Source organism: Myotis brandtii, unplaced genomic scaffold, assembly GCF_000412655.1.
Source record: "Myotis brandtii unplaced genomic scaffold, ASM41265v1 scaffold633, whole genome shotgun sequence".
In the NCBI taxonomy this organism is placed as follows: Eukaryota; Metazoa; Chordata; class Mammalia; order Chiroptera; family Vespertilionidae; genus Myotis; species Myotis brandtii.
The window spans coordinates 2,523,324-2,540,362 of NW_005370423.1; the positions used below are offsets into that span (position 1 = coordinate 2,523,324).

At 46.2% G+C, this 17,039-nt stretch overlaps 1 protein-coding gene across 1 annotated transcript in view; it reads left to right on the forward strand.

Annotated features, from left to right (window-relative positions):
* The window catches only part of BRD7 (bromodomain containing 7), a 28,531-nt gene that overhangs the window by 5,634 nt on the left and 5,858 nt on the right, over positions 1-17,039 (forward strand). Inside the window, exons 3-9 of the mRNA XM_014528400.1 lie at positions 5,528-5,657; positions 5,966-6,023; positions 8,243-8,387; positions 11,434-11,544; positions 14,714-14,898; positions 15,789-15,912; positions 16,496-16,571. Coding sequence (XP_014383886.1) covers positions 5,528-5,657; positions 5,966-6,023; positions 8,243-8,387; positions 11,434-11,544; positions 14,714-14,898; positions 15,789-15,912; positions 16,496-16,571 — 829 coding nt within the window. The remainder of the gene's footprint in view (positions 1-5,527; positions 5,658-5,965; positions 6,024-8,242; positions 8,388-11,433; positions 11,545-14,713; positions 14,899-15,788; positions 15,913-16,495; positions 16,572-17,039) is intronic.

Below are 17,039 nucleotides of genomic sequence, written 5' to 3' on the forward strand. Positions count from 1 at the left end.
GCTATACAGGACCCGTGGAGGGGGAGGGAATTACTCCCTCTGCAGTGTGACTGTGTTAACCAGACCCTCTTCCTCCATCCTGGGGTCGTGGGAGGGAAGAAAAAGGCACAGAGAGTAAGCTAGCGCCAGGGGCACAGCAGGGGTCACTGTGCGGGCTGTGGATGCCAAGGGAACAAGACCAGACCCTGCCCTGGGGGAACAGACAGGTACACTCATGGGTTCGGCCTGGAGCAAGGCATGCCACCGCGGAGGCCAGACCCACAGGGCAGTGGGCTAGCGGTTCTCCTTAGAGCAGCGGTTCTCAACCTGTGGGTCCCGACCCCTTTGGCGGTCGAACGACCCTTTCACAGGGGTCGCCTAAGACCATCCTGCAGATCAGATATTTACATGACGATTCATCACAGTAGCAACATTACAGTGATGAAGTAGCAACGAAAATAACTTTATGGTTGGGTCACAACATGAGGAACTGTATTTAAAGGGCCAGAAGGTTGAGAACCACTGCCTTAGAGCAAAAAGGGTTAAAGCCAATGGTGGAAACCAAGCTTCACCCCATACTTGGAGGCCTTTCCATATCAGCGCCTGCGATTTTTACTATTAGAATTACTAGGTCGCCAAAGGAGGAACGCACGAGGCCAGAGTGGTGAGGGATTACGAATTTATTCGATCATCCGCACACCAGGTGGCTGAGCCTGGATGGCTCCAGCACCCAGTGAGGGGAGTCAGAGGCTTTTAAAGGACTTTTGTCGGGATTTTTTTCTGGGCGGAGACTTCTTTATGCAGACCTGGAGGGGAGAAAACGGAATGTGGTCACCACAAGTGAAAAGTGGTCTTCAGCAAAGGGAATGTCCATAGTGAAATGACCTGAAAAGCCAGTTCCCAGGGGAAGGGTATCAACTCAATTGCTCTGTCAAACCTAACAAGAATCCCTCCGTTACCAGGGTGCTGGGTGTGCTGGATCTGGCTCCATAAATATTGTTCAATGGGGACAGAAATAAGGGGAAGTGGGATAGGAGGGGAAGAGGAAGGGCGATGAAAAGAAAAGGCAGAGGAAGAAAGTGGAGGGAGGGAGGAAAGAGAAAGGGGGAGGAAGAAGGAAAGAGACAGGAGGCGAGAGAAAAGAAGGAAAATATGCAGCGAGGGAAAGAAAAAGACAAAGAAACAGATTTGGAGGGAGGGAAAGAGACAAGAGAGGGACAGAGAACCGAGAGACGTGGAGAGGGGAGAGAGACGCAAGACTGGATCGAGATCTTTCGGGGATACGACACCAGGAGTGAAAATGAGCATTTTCGTCACCGTTGGTGGTTAGTAGATGGAGAGGAAGTCCCTGCCACCTCGGTGTGCACGCTGAGCGAAATCGTGATCACGCCCCGCCCCTCCCCGGGACGCTCACCTGCCTGTCTCTTAAGTGTCCCCATCTCACCTGCCTCGTCAATAAACCGGAACGCCGTGGTCCGTCTCCCTGGAGCAGGCATTGGGCTGTTTCTCATTTTCTTACTGTTTCGGTCAGGGCTGCAGTAAAGATTCTTGTAGACATTGGCCCTTGAACGACACAGGGATTAGGGGCGCTGACTTCCCCCCCTCCCCCCGTGCAGTCGGAAATCTGCATGCAACCTGACACCCCAGAAACTTGAGTTGTCCCCCAGTATCCAGGAGGGATTGGTTCCAGGACCCCCCAGGATACCAGCTTCCAAAGACGCTCACATCCCCTGTATAAAATGACGTAGATCAGTGCATACACTCAGCCCTCCCCACCTGGGACTCCCGACAGGCGGTGGAAAACAGCAAGGCATTTACTGAAGAAAATCCACATAGGGCTGCACCCACTTCTGTGTTGTCAGGGTCGAGTGGACACTGTGAAGGGAAGTGTCTCCAGGGTGTGTGCCCCGGGGTGGGAGGGCTGCGGAGTCGGTGAAGGCCTCTTCGGCCTTCCTGTCCTAGGTACTGTTCCTGGTTCAGCTGCTGGCTGTACCCGGGTACTCACCCATCCGCAAGGCATGAGCCCCATTTCTCTTCATTTTCATCAAAACCTGACATGTACAGACATCTGAGTTTTTGCTGATGAGAGATGGGAAATGCCTTCTAGTTTTTACATGTATCGTTCCTAGAGGTCTAGGGAGCTTGCGCTCATTTCCTGACACTTCGGGTTTCTTCTGGGAATTACCTATGATGCTCTTCACCCATTTCACCTTCGGTTGTTTGCTGATGTTCTTCATGTGATCTTTGCTAAGACTTTGAGGTGTGTGTGTTGCAGGTACTTATCTCTGACGGTACCTAGCCTTTCAGCTTTGTTTATGGGGAAGAAAAGTTTTTTCTGCTCTTGAGTCATAAAGATTCTTTTCTCTGAAGTTTTAAAGCACCTGCCCGGCCCCGGGACCAGGTGGGCGGGACTCCGTTCGGCAGCGAATGGGATCCGCCCAGGTCCACACCTGTGGTTCCGAAATAAAGGTCCTCCCGATGCCACACGCACTAAACGGGTGGCTCCCACCTTTCCAAGCAGCGTTTGCGTCTGTCGAAGAGAAAACTGGATCGAGATCTTTCGGGGATACGACACCAGGAGTGAAAATGAGCATTTTCGTCACCGTTGGTGGTTAGTAGATGGAGAGGAAGTCCCTGCCACCTCGGTGTGCACGCTGAGCGAAATCGTGATCACGCCCCGCCCCTCCCCGGGACGCTCACCTGCCTGTCTCTTAAGTGTCCCCATCTCACCTGCCTCGTCAATAAACCGGAACGCCGTGGTCCGTCTCCCTGGAGCAGGCATTGGGCTGTTTCTCATTTTCTTACTGTTTCGGTCAGGGCTGCAGTAAAGATTCTTGTAGACATTGGCCCTTGAACGACACAGGGATTAGGGGCGCTGACTTCCCCCCCTCCCCCCGTGCAGTTGAAAATCTGCATGCAACCTGACTCCCCAGAAACTTGAGTTGTCCCCCAGTATCCAGGAGGGATTGGTTCCAGGACCCCCCAGAATACCAGCTTCCAAAGACGCTCACATCCCCTGTATAAAATGACGTAGATCAGTGCATACACTCAGCCCTCCCCACCTGGGACTCCCGACAGGCGGTGGAAAACAGCAAGGCATTTACTGAAGAAAATCCACATAGGGCTGCACCCACTTCTGTGTTGTCAGGGTCGAGTGGACACTGTGAAGGGAAGTGTCTCCAGGGTGTGTGCCCCGGGGTGGGAGGGCTGCGGAGTCGGTGAAGGCCTCTTCGGCCTTCCTGTCCTAGGTACTGTTCCTGGTTCAGCTGCTGGCTGTACCCGGGTACTCACCCATCCGCAAGGCATGAGCCCCATTTCTCTTCATTTTCATCAAAACCTGACATGTACAGACATCTGAGTTTTTGCTGATGAGAGATGGGAAATGCCTTCTAGTTTTTACATGTATCGTTCCTAGAGGTCTAGGGAGCTTGCGCTCATTTCCTGACACTTCGGGTTTCTTCTGGGAATTACCTATGATGCTCTTCACCCATTTCACCTTCGGTTGTTTGCTGATGTTCTTCATGTGATCTTTGCTAAGACTTTGAGGTGTGTGTGTTGCAGGCACTTACCTCTGTCGGTAGCTGGCCTTTTAGCTTGTTTATGGGGAAGAAAAGTTTTTTCTACGCTTGAGTCATAAAGATTCTTTTCTCTGAAGTTTTAAAGGTTTGCTTTGTACATGTCAGTCTGCTATCCTGGGGTTTACTGTTGTGTCTGGTATGAGGTAGAGACTATATTCATTTTTCTTTGTCCATGCAGATGACTGGTTGACGCTCACCTGCCTGTCTCTTAAGTGTCCCCATCTCACCTGCCTCGTCAATAAACCGGAACGCCGTGGTCCGTCTCCCTGGAGCAGGCATTGGGCTGTTTCACATTTTCTTACTGTTTCGGTCAGGGCTGCAGTAAAGATTCTTGTAGACATTGGCCCTTGAACGACACAGGGATTAGGGGCGCTGACTTCCCCCCCTCCCCCCGTGCAGTTGAAAATCTGCATGCAACCTGACTCCCCAGAAACTTGAGTTGTCCCCCAGTATCCAGGAGGGATTGGTTCCAGGACCCCCCAGAATACCAGCTTCCAAAGACGCTCACATCCCCTGTATAAAATGACGTAGATCAGTGCATACACTCAGCCCTCCCCACCTGGGACTCCCGACAGGCGGTGGAAAACAGCAAGGCATTTACTGAAGAAAATCCACATAGGGCTGCACCCACTTCTGTGTTGTCAGGGTCGAGTGGACACTGTGAAGGGAAGTGTCTCCAGGGTGTGTGCCCCGGGGTGGGAGGGCTGCGGAGTCGGTGAAGGCCTCTTCGGCCTTCCTGTCCTAGGTACTGTTCCTGGTTCAGCTGCTGGCTGTACCCGGGTACTCACCCATCCGCAAGGCATGAGCCCCATTTCTCTTCATTTTCATCAAAACCTGACATGTACAGACATCTGAGTTTTTGCTGATGAGAGATGGGAAATGCCTTCTAGTTTTTACATGTATCGTTCCTAGAGGTCTAGGGAGCTTGCGCTCATTTCCTGACACTTCGGGTTTCTTCTGGGAATTACCTATGATGCTCTTCACCCATTTCACCTTCGGTTGTTTGCTGATGTTCTTCATGTGATCTTTGCTAAGACTTTGAGGTGTGTGTGTTGCAGGTACTTATCTCTGACGGTACCTAGCCTTTCAGCTTTGTTTATGGGGAAGAAAAGTTTTTTCTGCTCTTGAGTCATAAAGATTCTTTTCTCTGAAGTTTTAAAGGTTTGCTTTGTACATGTCAGTCTGCTATCCTGGGGTTTACTGTTGTGTCTGGTATGAGGTAGAGACTGTATTCATTTTTCTTTGTCCATGCAGATGACTGGTTGTCCCAGCACCAACTCCCCTGTTGTCTTTATTCCCAATGATGCCACCTCTGTGATACCCAGACTCGCTGTGCGTGTGGGTCTGTTTCTGGGCTCCGCAGTCTGTTCTCTTGGTCGGTTTGTCTATCCCTGTGTCAGACCACGTTGTCGTCATTACTGTCACTTTACAGGTGCTGTGTACCTGGTAAGACTCTCTCATGGTCACCTTTTTCAAAACTGTTCTGACGGCTCTTGATTTTGACCTGCAAGATAAGTTATACGCTTGGCTTGTCAGATGCCATGAAAAATCCCATCTTCCAGTTTGGATTGGCATTACATTTCATTTATAGATAACTCTGGAGAGAATTGACTGTCACGAACATGGTGTATTTCCTTTATTCGGGTCTGCCAGTGTCCTTTCAGTAATATTTCATACTTTTTCCCAAAACATATTCGGTGTTTTTATTAGATTTATTCCTACGTATGTTATCTTGCTTTTAGGAATAGTGTTGTTTTCTAAGTGGCTATTTCTGGCCTATACTGTCAAATCACTTTTCTTCCCTTTGTGAACATGTTATTTTCTCCTTTTCCAGTAGATGGCAGCAAAATACATGAAGATTTTTTAAAAGAATTTTCAGTGGCGTCTTATTTTTTTCCACTGAAATTAAGATGCTTTAGTTTAAAGGTATTCTGAGCTATTTCTACATTACCTCCCTTTGTTCCATTTAGGAGGATAGAAAGAGGCGCGATCGGGACCGTGTGGAGAATGAGGCAGAAAAAGACCTCCAGTGCCAGGCGCCTGCAAGATTGGACCTGCCCCCTGAGAAGCCTCTCTCGAGCTCTGTAGCCAAACAGGAAGGTCAGAGTAACGGTGAACTGTCCTGAGTGAGGAGGCTGACACAGCCAGGGGAAGCACTGGGTTTCTGGCTTTCAAGTTAAAGTTTGAAAGCCTTTTAATGGAATTTGTAAGTTTTCTTACTTCTCTGATGCATACGACCTATAAATTAGCTGCAGTTTTGAATTCATACTTACTTATAAGGGAAATGGAGTTTCTGTGTGAGGTGCTTAATGATGGGTATGAATAAGTCATATAGAAAGGAAATCAGCTAAACAGGACTCCGCAGAATCTGCCTTTTTAAAGTGCTTTTCCTTTCTTCTTTGCTTTAGAAGTAGAACAGACGCCCCTTCAAGAAGCTTTGAATCAACTGATGAGACAGTTGCAGAGGTAAATGGGTTTTCCAGTCCTTTTGTAACGTGGACATTGAAAGGAGAAAGATAGTATCCAAAACACTTTTCTATTTTGATTATTTAAAGCCCCATTGCGTGGCCTGCATCCAAACGTACTTGATTTTAAAGTGGATGATAAATATTTTGCCTGGCAGTGAAGCCCTCCAAGAGGCTGGCTTTTAGATGTTCTCGTTTAGTTTGTTTGAACTGGCAGCTTGAAGAGTGTTACGTAATATTCTTAATGGCAGATTTCTTTTTAATCTGAAGTAACTTCTGATGTTCAAGCTTTAAACCAGGAATAAACAATACAGATAGTTCCACTTTGTTTATAGATAAAAATGCCTTCTGTGTATTTGCACAGCAGTGCTTATACTGTGAAAGTTCAGCGATTACTAAGCCTGGGGCAGGGGGCAGAATACTATAAATAGGATTCGTGCCACTTTTAAATGCAGGAATTGGTTCTAAAAATTTCAGTATCTAGATTAAGCCAATGTTAAGTTTGTAAAAGGGGAAAGAATAAGTCAGTCTTTATTAAAATGTTCTGATACTTCTCTATACTCAGAATTTCAGTTTTTAGCTGAAAGACATGCCCCTGGCAGAGGTTCGCAGGTGCAGGCATGCCTTCTAAGTATGCAGCTGACCAGTGTGGGAACACCACTTGGGTCGTGGGGCTCTGTAACCAATGACTGCTCTCGGGGTGGAGATGGTGTTCTCTGAAGAGGGCCGCCCAGACGGCGAGGGTCGTCGTTCACAGTAACTGCTGGGGCAGCACCCGCTGCCCGTGGAAGGTCCAGGCCGGGTGTTTCTGCTTATTCTCGGGTGTTGGTCTCCTTGCTTGGGCATCGTGCTGGGAAGAGCAAAGGCAGAGTCACGTAGACCTGGTTCAGGTTTTGACTCTCTTGGGTCAGACTATGGCCTAGAACAAATGATTTGAGCCCTGAGTCTCAGTGTCCACATTCTAAGTGAGGGTACCACTTCCTTGATGGCTTTGTGAGGATAGCTATAAAATCCATCAGTCTACCACCGGGCCTGTAACGTGGTAAATACATTTTAAAAGTCACTGCTATTGTTAGTTTTTAAGCCATTTTTTATTGTCATGATGATTTAGAATCAAAAAGTTTTAGTATGCCAGATTTCCAGAGGAAAAACCACTCTGATGACCTAATTATATAAAACAATGGTTCTCAACCCTGTCAGTCCTGGAAATACCAATGCCAAATGCTTCAGTGCCAGTACCAGGACTCAGCCTTAGAAACACCAGTGCCTGGACCCACCCTCCTTCCTCACGCAATTTTTTATTTTTAAATATATGTCTTTATTGATTTCAGAGAGGAAGGAAGAGGGAGAGAGAGATAAAAACATCAATGATGAGAGAGAATCATTGATCGGCTGCCTCTTGCATGCCCCCCACTGGTGATTGAACCCGCAACCCAGGCATGTGCCCTTGGCCGGAATCGAACCCGGGACCACGCAGTCCGCAGGCTGACGCTCTATCCACTGAGCCAAACAGGCTAGGGCCTCACGCGGTTCTTATGCCCTGGGTCTGAGGTAAGCCTCCCCTAGCCCACTGGAGTTTTTATAAAGTTCCTCCAGTGAGAGTTGAGAGCCTGTGATAGAAAACACTGTCTCAAGTTTAGGGTATTATGGGGGCTTTTTAATGTCATTTTTTTAACACACCCCCACACACACACACACACACACGCACACACACATAAAACACAACACAACACACGATAGAAGTCAAAATACATAAGCTCACAGGGATGCAATAATTGTGTGGCCCACCAAGAGTCCAAGCCAATAGTTAGAAACCATATGGAAGAGGGCACAGGTGTGCATTCACCGTTACTGTTTCCACCTTTTCCCCTGTGGTGGATAAAAATACATAGTACTAATCACCCAAAGGCCAAGATATTGCTCAGTTAAGCTGGGCTTTTTATTTTGTTTCATTTTTCCCTGTGTAGGAGGTACTACTAATTAATTTAACCTGCATATTTTAAAAGACTCTCTACAAGAGTACAATTATTATGTAAAACATCTTCACCTTGTTATTAAATAGTGATTAGTCTTTACAATTACTCCTGTAGTTTTCAGTGGAAAACATGTTAGCATACTACAGATTCTTTCTACATCTGAACGGTTTCCTCTGACTCCTGCTCTTAGACCAGTAGATATGTTTGTAGTAGAAGTAAAATTGCCTTTTTTATATCTTCACAGAAAAGACCCAAGTGCTTTCTTTTCATTTCCTGTGACTGATTTTATTGCTCCTGGCTACTCCATGATCATTAAACACCCAATGGATTTTAGTACCATGAAAGAAAAGATCAAGAACAATGACTACCAGTCCATAGAAGAACTGAAGGTAACTAGAGCTGTTTGTGTTGTGATGGGACAAATAACAGCTCTGATCCAAAGTAACACATCTTTATTCATTTGGGAGGCAAGCTCTTGGATCCTATAGATATACAATCTTGGTAGAAACCTTCATGTTTGGTATTTAGAATCGTTCTAATTGAGTTTTTGTTTTGCAAAGAATTAAGTTTACTTTAAAATCCAAAAATCTTTGTGCATTTCTGTCTTTGAAAACATTTTTGAGCTTGGAGGTACAAAACCAGATAAAATAAGCCATCTGCTATCTTTTATTATTTGGGGGATTTTCATAAAATTTTGAATTTCATATATTCCACAGTATATTTTCTCAACTGTTAAAATGAGAGGATATTGATTTTCAATTTCAGATCAATACAGGTGAAGTTGATATTTTAACGAAATTGAATTTGAGTCGTTTCTTTTCCTAGACATCTAAGGTGTGCATGTCTTCTCACATAGAGAATAAGTTGGCTGGTCCAGAAATACTAGTTTAATGAAAGTCACTTGCTCTCTCAGATCACGTTGGCCGTATTTGTTGAGCATGTTTCCTTCAACTTTGAAAGGAAGGAAATTAAAAACTTGCAAGTAAAGAACCTACAAGCCACTAAAATGATGTACGTGCCTAATGTTATAGTTGAAGTCTTTTCCGTCTTAACATAGTCTTGGTATATGTTGATTTGAGAGGTGGTACTTTTCTTTTTAATCTTCATCCGAAAAGGAGCCACGTGTGTTTTAAATTAGCTTTGTACCAAACCACCACAGACTACACTGGTTTGGATGTATATTTTGCCTTTATTTTTTCTGCATAAGCATCGTAGCGTGCATCTGACCTAATCAGCTATAAAAGGAAAATCCGGCAGTAAACTGTATCTTCATTTGCTCTTTTTTTTTTTTTATCCACATGTCAGTCAGCTGAGAGATGAATAACACCAGCATTGAATTCTGTCTTCCTACCATTTTGAATGGATAGATAATAAATACCCCAGTACTCTGGAAAACTGGAATTGCATTCTTGTGTCTTTAGAGAAATGGAAACTTTCCCCAACTTTTCATCTGGTGAAAATTAGGCTAGAACTGTTTATTTCAGCATATTTCCGACTTGATTATTGCTTAATGGAAAAAATCTTAACAGTTTTGGTTTTTTTTTCTTTTAGTGAACAGTTTTCCTCTGATCTTTGTCTTGTGATGACAGGAGAGAGCAGTATGCCCCTAAGTGTTTTTGAGCAGATGCTTCAGGCTTATCATAATTAAAATGAACAAGTATTTTGAACTCTTTAGAGTTTTCTATATTACTACCTTTTTTTTTTCCAGCAACCCAAAGTAATATTTATTAGCTTATCCAGCTCATTAGGCTGTTCAAGATTTTTTTAATTATGTGAAAAGTATGCAGAAGGGTCATTCAGGTTTCAGATGACCAAGTGCCATTACACAGAGGTCCAGGAAAGCCCAGCACATGACAGTGCTGAAGGCCCAGGGAACCCACAGGCTGCCTGTGCTCAGGAGGAGAATCCAGTGCCCTCGGCCAGTGACCAGCCCAGTGTCATTTTGTGTGAATAATGGCCATGGTGTGTCTCCCCTCACCGGCCTCTCCTTCCCCCGAGTAAACACTTAATAGTTCTTAATGGAATGGAAGCTTTCCCGAATATCTGTCCAAGGGTGCTTCACTTAGGGTCCCTTGGGTAGCCTTGGGGGGACCGGGAACCCGCTAAAATTACATGAAAAGGTCTGCTCCAGTGTGCGCATGCACACGCACAGGCTGTAGGAACGAGTGGGCCCATGGCTTTCATCACATTCTTGGAGGTGCAGGGTCCAGCGAAAGCCTGGCTGCTTAGAGACTGGGCCAGGGGCCGAGTCCACATGCACTTCGTCCTCTTTGAATTTAATATCAATTTATTATGACCCTAGAATCAGTCTTCTCATAACTGGTAAACAGTGCTCAGTACCTCTTTTTGTTCCATTTGACTGTTCTCAGCTGTCATCACTTTATTAAGTAGTGGCGTTCGAATGTTTTTTTTGATTTGGAGGCGTTTGTTAGGGGGCATCAGATTCTTTTTTGTTGGATTTTTTTTTTTTAATATATTTTATTGATTTTCCACAGAGAGGAAGGGAGAGAGACAGAGAGCCAGAAACATCGATCAGCTGCCTCCTGCACATCTCCCACTGGGGACGTGCCCGCAACCCAGGCACATGCCCTTGACCGGAATCGAACCCGGGACCCTTCAGTCCGCAGGCCGACGCTCTATCCACTGAGCCAAACCGGTTTCGGCTTTTGTTGGATTTTTATCATTTTAGTTTAGTAAGGGCTTGACATAATCGCTCACATTTATGTGATGTAAAAATTACCCATGAATTGCTTCTCTGGCATATCTGTGTACTTTGAAATTTAAATCAGAAATGTAATTTGGGGTCATTTGGCTCCTCATTTACATGTGTCAGCTTTTTGAGGTTGTATGGTTTATTTCACATTGTCATGATTTTGCAACATTCTGCAAATTATGTTTAGCTTATAATAGCATCCAAATAGGTAAAGAAAATGTGTAAGCATTGGAACATTTTTGCTCAGTTAGTTTGGATTTAGTAGGAAATAATGTGATAATTTAGCCCTGGTCCCTGTTTTCAGTCAAGATCTGAAATAAAATTTAATAAATATATAGAAACTTAAGTTTTTTTTAAACTAAGAATAACATTTCTGATTAACTAACTACTCAGTTAAAGTTATTCTATTAAATATGTAATAGAAGTATTTTCTTCAATTTCTTTTTTTTCCATAAGATTTAAATTTTCATCTTGATATATAAAGTTTATATAGTTGTGAAATGTTTCAAAAATTTGGAAAAGAATGTAGCATATTTAAATTAGCAGTATTTGTGAGTTTTAAAATTTAATAAATTGCTATTAATGTTCTTCAGTAAACATGAAAGAAGAGGGCAGGATGTTGTTTTATTTATTTTTTGAAGGCCTGTATGATTTCAAATCAAGAAAGAAGCGCACTTCGTTTTGTTTGAATGCGTTTTCCCCCCTTAACATTCTCTCTGCAGGATCACTTCAAGCTCATGTGCACTAACGCTATGATTTATAACAAACCAGAGACCATTTATTACAAAGCTGCCAAGAAGCTATTACACTCGGGAATGAAAATCCTTAGCCAGGTAAAGAAACTTCTTTGTCATAAATAAGAATTTTTATAAAGGTTGTATTCCTTTGTTTTTTGTCATAGTAATACTGGTCCAGTTCAGTACTGGTTTTATTGTTTAGGTAGATCATATGTAAGTTGAAATATTCAATAAAACTTTTGAATAATACAGAGAAGAAAATGAAGGCAGGAAGATTCTCGTTTGGAATTGATACAAATAAGTATTGGTGCTCACTTGTAATTACTTATACGAGGTTCTTGAATGGATACTCACCAGGTGGACTTGTACTTACAGTTTAAGAAACACCAGCCTGAGTTCCAGGATGAGGCTGGTTAGGTGAGGGAGGAGCCGGGGGGAGGAAGTGCTGCTCCCTTTGTCGGGACTGGATCTGAAGTGGCAGCACAGGAACTCCTGGGAGAAGAGACACAAATGAGCACTAACAGGCAACTGTCTCAAAGCCACCTGATGGGAGCTGTCCCTCCCGTTTGGGACAGGCATTCGAGGTGGCAGAAATGTGGGCAGGGGCCCAGGCACATCCTCAGCTGTGTGACGGAGACAGCGTAACCACACAGCCTGCAGAGCGGTGCTGCAGACAGTGGCAGGAAACTGTGGGTGTCGTCTGGGAGCGAGGGCTGATGACAGACCGTGAAGGGTGAATTGAGGCGAACGCTGTGGGAGAGAAGGGGAGCTCCCAGGATAAGCCACCTCTCGGGGGTTTTACTCACGGCTCCGAGTGGGATGGGAAATGGGCGCCTCGCCGCAGCAGGAGGGGGGCGGGTCTAGTGGGAGCTCTTGCCGCTGACTCCTAGGCCCCAGGCAGGACCTGAGCCCCTGGGCGTCCGTGTCCTCATCTCCAGAGGAGGGTTTGACCTGTGCCCTTCGAGACCATCGCCCGCAGCGAATGCTGCCGCGAGAGGAGACCTGGCGTGGGGCGGAGACTGACGAAGAAGAGCAGGAGAGGAGAGGGTTTTTTGGCAAAGAAGAAATGTGTGGGTATAAGATAGCAAGAAGGAGAAAAGCCGGCGCTCAGAGCTGGAGCTCAGACCCGGAGGAGTTAGGGACAGTAGGAGTGAGTCATGGCCGCATGTGGTTTCTCAGCTTTGATGGTGCATCTGTGTCAGTTCCACGTTAGAGCCGCCGTGGTGTGCACATGGCTGAGTGTCTGCTGGGCTCTGAAAGGTTCTTGGACCCACTTCACAAGGGAAAGAGAAACATTTGGGTTGACAATTAATCCTTGCACTCCTAATATTTAGACATCAGTCCCATCCTCTCCCAAAGACTTAGGAGACTGTGATGTCAGCCAGTTACCCATCTTTGGCAGAGTTTGCAGAGGGAAGAGAATGTAAAGTGTTTATCCCGGTCTTGGCAGAAAGACTCAGGACAGAACCGAGCCATGTCCCAGGTTAAAAACCCACGATGCTTGTTGTTACCCCATTTGAAGGAAAAGTGCTTCTGTCAGTTGCAGCCTTTACTCCAAACGAGGCCCATGGATTTCTAGGAGAAAGTGTAACTCACAGGGCCAGCATATCCAAGGCAAGTGTATTCGTGTTGACTCGCCACTGTTACCACCATTTAGTGTCGGTAAATGATGTAGTTAATATAACGTGCGAAAGAGGCCAGTATCCCCTGGAGTTTACTGGGGTGAGTTGGTTGGAGGCACAGAAAATGAAGTTTCTTCTCCCTTTCCCTTTTCTGTTATCTTCCTTTTTCTCAGACCTCTTCCTGTTGAGGAGCCCTACCCATCCTGTGTTATAGCTTCCTGTTGACTTCTCTCCACCCCAGATGGGAGGGATCCTTACAACAGTGATTTTACATGATTAAATTTAGACCTGAGCGAACTCCTCACAGAGCAGTGTTCCCAGGAGAGCCCAGCACACCCTCCCATGCATGGTGTCTTTTAAAAGATAATTGCTTAAATGTTCGATGGAAAAAGATTGCAAAGCAGCCTTTTATTATTTTTTCAGTTACAAATACTGACAATTAGAAGACGTTACTTTTATAAAGAATGGGCATACGTAGAATAACTCTTGATCACCTAAATAAATCCGAGATGCTGCATACAGTACAAACAGTACTTTTTGCAGCACAATAGAATCGGACTGATCAGGGCCTGTCCTGGCTCTGTGGCCTGTCACTCTAGATAATACGTTAACGAGGCTTTTATTTTCTCTATTCACGCCTGAGTCTGCAGTACAATATATTAGGTGAGTAGTTTGAAGATTACTTTAAAATGAAGTTCAGAAATGCAACGGGTCTGCTTTCCTGAGGCTTTTCCAGGCTGCACCTCTGGTACAGGCATGGGCAAAGGAGCCCCGGTCACGTCACTGGTTCTGTGACCTTAGATGAGTCACTTAGTGTTTCTGGACTTCATTGTTCTTATTTGAATGACCTCGGTCCTTTCTAGTTCCTATTATTCTGTAAAGCCTTCCCTGCCATTGCTATGCGTCCCCCAGGAGACCGCCCTCCATATTTCATCCAGTGACAGGCTCAGCGTTCAGAGGCAGAGGCATCACTAGGAACAGAGCTTCCAGAAACCTCAGGCCCCGAACCACAGCACAAACTTGACAGCGTGTCCGTGCAGTGGGAAAGTAAGCACGTTTAACGCAGTAGAAGCAAGATGTCTCGGGTGGGAGGAACGTTACGCGCGCCGTGAAGGCAGCTGTGCTGGCCCCTCTCGTTCTCTAGCAGGCTGTTTCCCAGGCCGCTGGGGACCGCCCTGACGCCACAGCACTCGGAGACGGCCTGTGCTCACGGGCTGTCGGTCTTAAATACCTGCGCATTCTTAAACTTCAGCCATAAGCCATTCTGCTCAATATAAAACTTTAACATGCTGTTAAAACAAATTCCGCTTTTTAAATTCGATACTGCAAAGAAGTCTTTACTCCTCTGTCCTTTCTGTGAACTATTTGATGATGCAGTAAAGTTACAAAGCATTCTCTTAGGTTGCACTTGATCTTAGCCAAAAGGCCGAGAAGCGATCTTCTTAGGTTGGAAGTGAAGTCGTCTGAATGGAAGGATAGACTGTTGTCCTGGTTCCTGAGTCTAATACTCGGTGCAGTTACACTGAATTGTTCTTCTCCCCGGGTAACTCACCAGATAGATGCAAGCTCTTGTGAGAAACACAACGCGTTACTTTAAAAGTGAATGACAGACATGCACTGAGAACGCTCTTGAATGTCTTTAGGAGCGAATCCAGAGCCTGAAGCAGAGCATAGACTTCATGGCCGACTTGCAGAAGAGTCGGAAGCAGAAGGACAGGGCAGACCCCGCGCAGGGCGGGGAGGACAGCGGCCGCTGGCCGGCGGAGAGGGAGGACGCGGGCGAGACCGAAGCACAAGCCTTCAAGAGTCCCCACAAGGAAAACAAGAAGTAAGGAGCCTTAGCAGGGTCACAGGAAGCGGTCTTTTCAAGCGGGTGAGGGGGAGTGCTGCTGCGGCGCCTGCCTGCGGGAACCAGGGCCAGGCTGCCTGTGGGCGGCTGGTTTGGGCATGAACGTCCATCTCGGGGTGTGACACCTTCGTCCCCTACCAGGCACCGTGTGGACTTGCCCCGCACAGTTCGGAAAACAGCTCTGAGTGCGTCTTCTTACGAGACTGGTTTTAAAGCCCACAAGTTTTTCTCGGGCTCGCTGTCAGTGCGTTTATTTAAGTAGGACTGTTTGTGGAGGGAAATGTATTCATGACTGTTCCAGAAAGGAGCTGAGACAGTGGGTCAGCCTCAGCACAGCTTCGCTGAAGCTGCTTCCTGAAGGGGGCTGTCGTGTGGACATGGACGTGTTCACCAGACATCACGCGGGAGCAGTGACTCCCCAGGGCCCCGCCGGCAGCAGCCGCAGGCCTGCCCCGCCCAGCCCCTCACTGCACCCCGGAAGAGGGTTTTCATTAGTAATTGGGGCTTTCTGCTGTCACAATGCAAAGAAAGTAAACTTATGACAAGTTTTAGTTGTGTTTCTATGATTTATAATTTTAAATGTTCATTATAAAAATCAAACTTTAAAAAAAAATTCTCTCCCTTCAATATATATTCTTGGTAGATTTCATTTTTTGTGCGTATGCTGAGAAAAATGTTTAAGGCAAATAACACTGGGCCCAAAGGGAGGGAGCTAGCCCGGGTCTGGGGTTTGCCTTTCCTGCACACACACAGGCCTCCCCGTCATTAATTAGGGAACAGCACGGCTCCACCTCAGCTGTCTTCATGTTTGAAATTCCCTTTAATGCTTTCACCTTACCTTCTTTTTACTTACATTCATGTGTTCTCAGGAAAGACAAAGATACGCTGGACGATAAAGTGAAGAGCCACAATTTAGAGAGAGAGCAGGAGCAGATCGACCGCATCGTGCGGGAGTCCGGGGGCAAGCTGACGCGGCGGCTGGTGAACAGTCAGGTGACGAGCTGGCCCCTCCTTGGAGTCGCTGATCCGGGGGTCTGAGCGTGCGTTTAAGTCCCGCGTGCTTTCAGTCCACATCTGCCTCAGGGCCCCAGCACCACACTCAGATCAGAGAAGTCGTGGGTGTTTGTCAGTTACATGATTAACCTTGCCCTCTTTTACTGGGTTTTTAACGTCTTCTAACATCAGGAAATGAGCCACTACTTTTATGTTTATGAAAACGTTTATACTGTGGTCTTTTGAAATCTTATTGTTTGGCGCATTGGTTTTAAACCAGATGGATTCGTGTATGACTTTGGGAGGTCACCCCCCTCCTGGTCTTCAGTGTCCTCTTGTTTAAGCAGCAGAGGCAGAACCAGGTGGCCGTAAGGACCCTTTCCCATGGCCTTTCAGTCTGTGCTTCCCTAACCATCCTAACCAGCCGTCAGCACCTGTGCGCAGGAGACAGGAGTGCACGTCGGGGTCTGCGTGCTCTGTGACAGCTCCCTGTACTGTGTGATACATTAAGGCTTTCTGGTGTGGTACGTGTATGATACACACAAAACCGCTTATGCCGTGTGAACACTTTGGGTCATTACAGTGTGAATTTGAAAGAAGAAAGCCAGACGGAACGACGACGCTGGGACTGCTGCACCCTGTGGACCCCATTGTAGGAGGTGGGTTCACAGAATTAGACCCGCAGAGCTTGCTGTGGGCAGAGGGCAGAACCTGGTGCCGTTATACAGCACCAGGCCTGAATGTTAACCCATCTAGCGTATCACTGTCTACAAAGAACTGGCTAGACATCGTGTTTTTCCTGTTAACAGCTGGCCCCTTTTCCTTCATCCTAAAATATTGTACAGATCAAGTTTTCTTTAAACCACTAAGCCCTAGGATATCAGACCCACCTTTAACACAGGCAGAATGTGAGGCGGTCACTGCTAGCTCTGCTTGGTGGAGTGGTCGGTGGCTCAGTGACTTCTCCAGGCGTCTCAGAACCCTGCGATTCTGACATCATAACTCTGCTGTTGCAGTGAACAGATGGACTAGTGCAGACCGTTGGCGGCTTTCCCTGGGCCAGTGGGAAGTTTATAAAGGTCGAGAACCTGTTGTATAACTTCAGTCCTATTTTATTTTCTCAGATG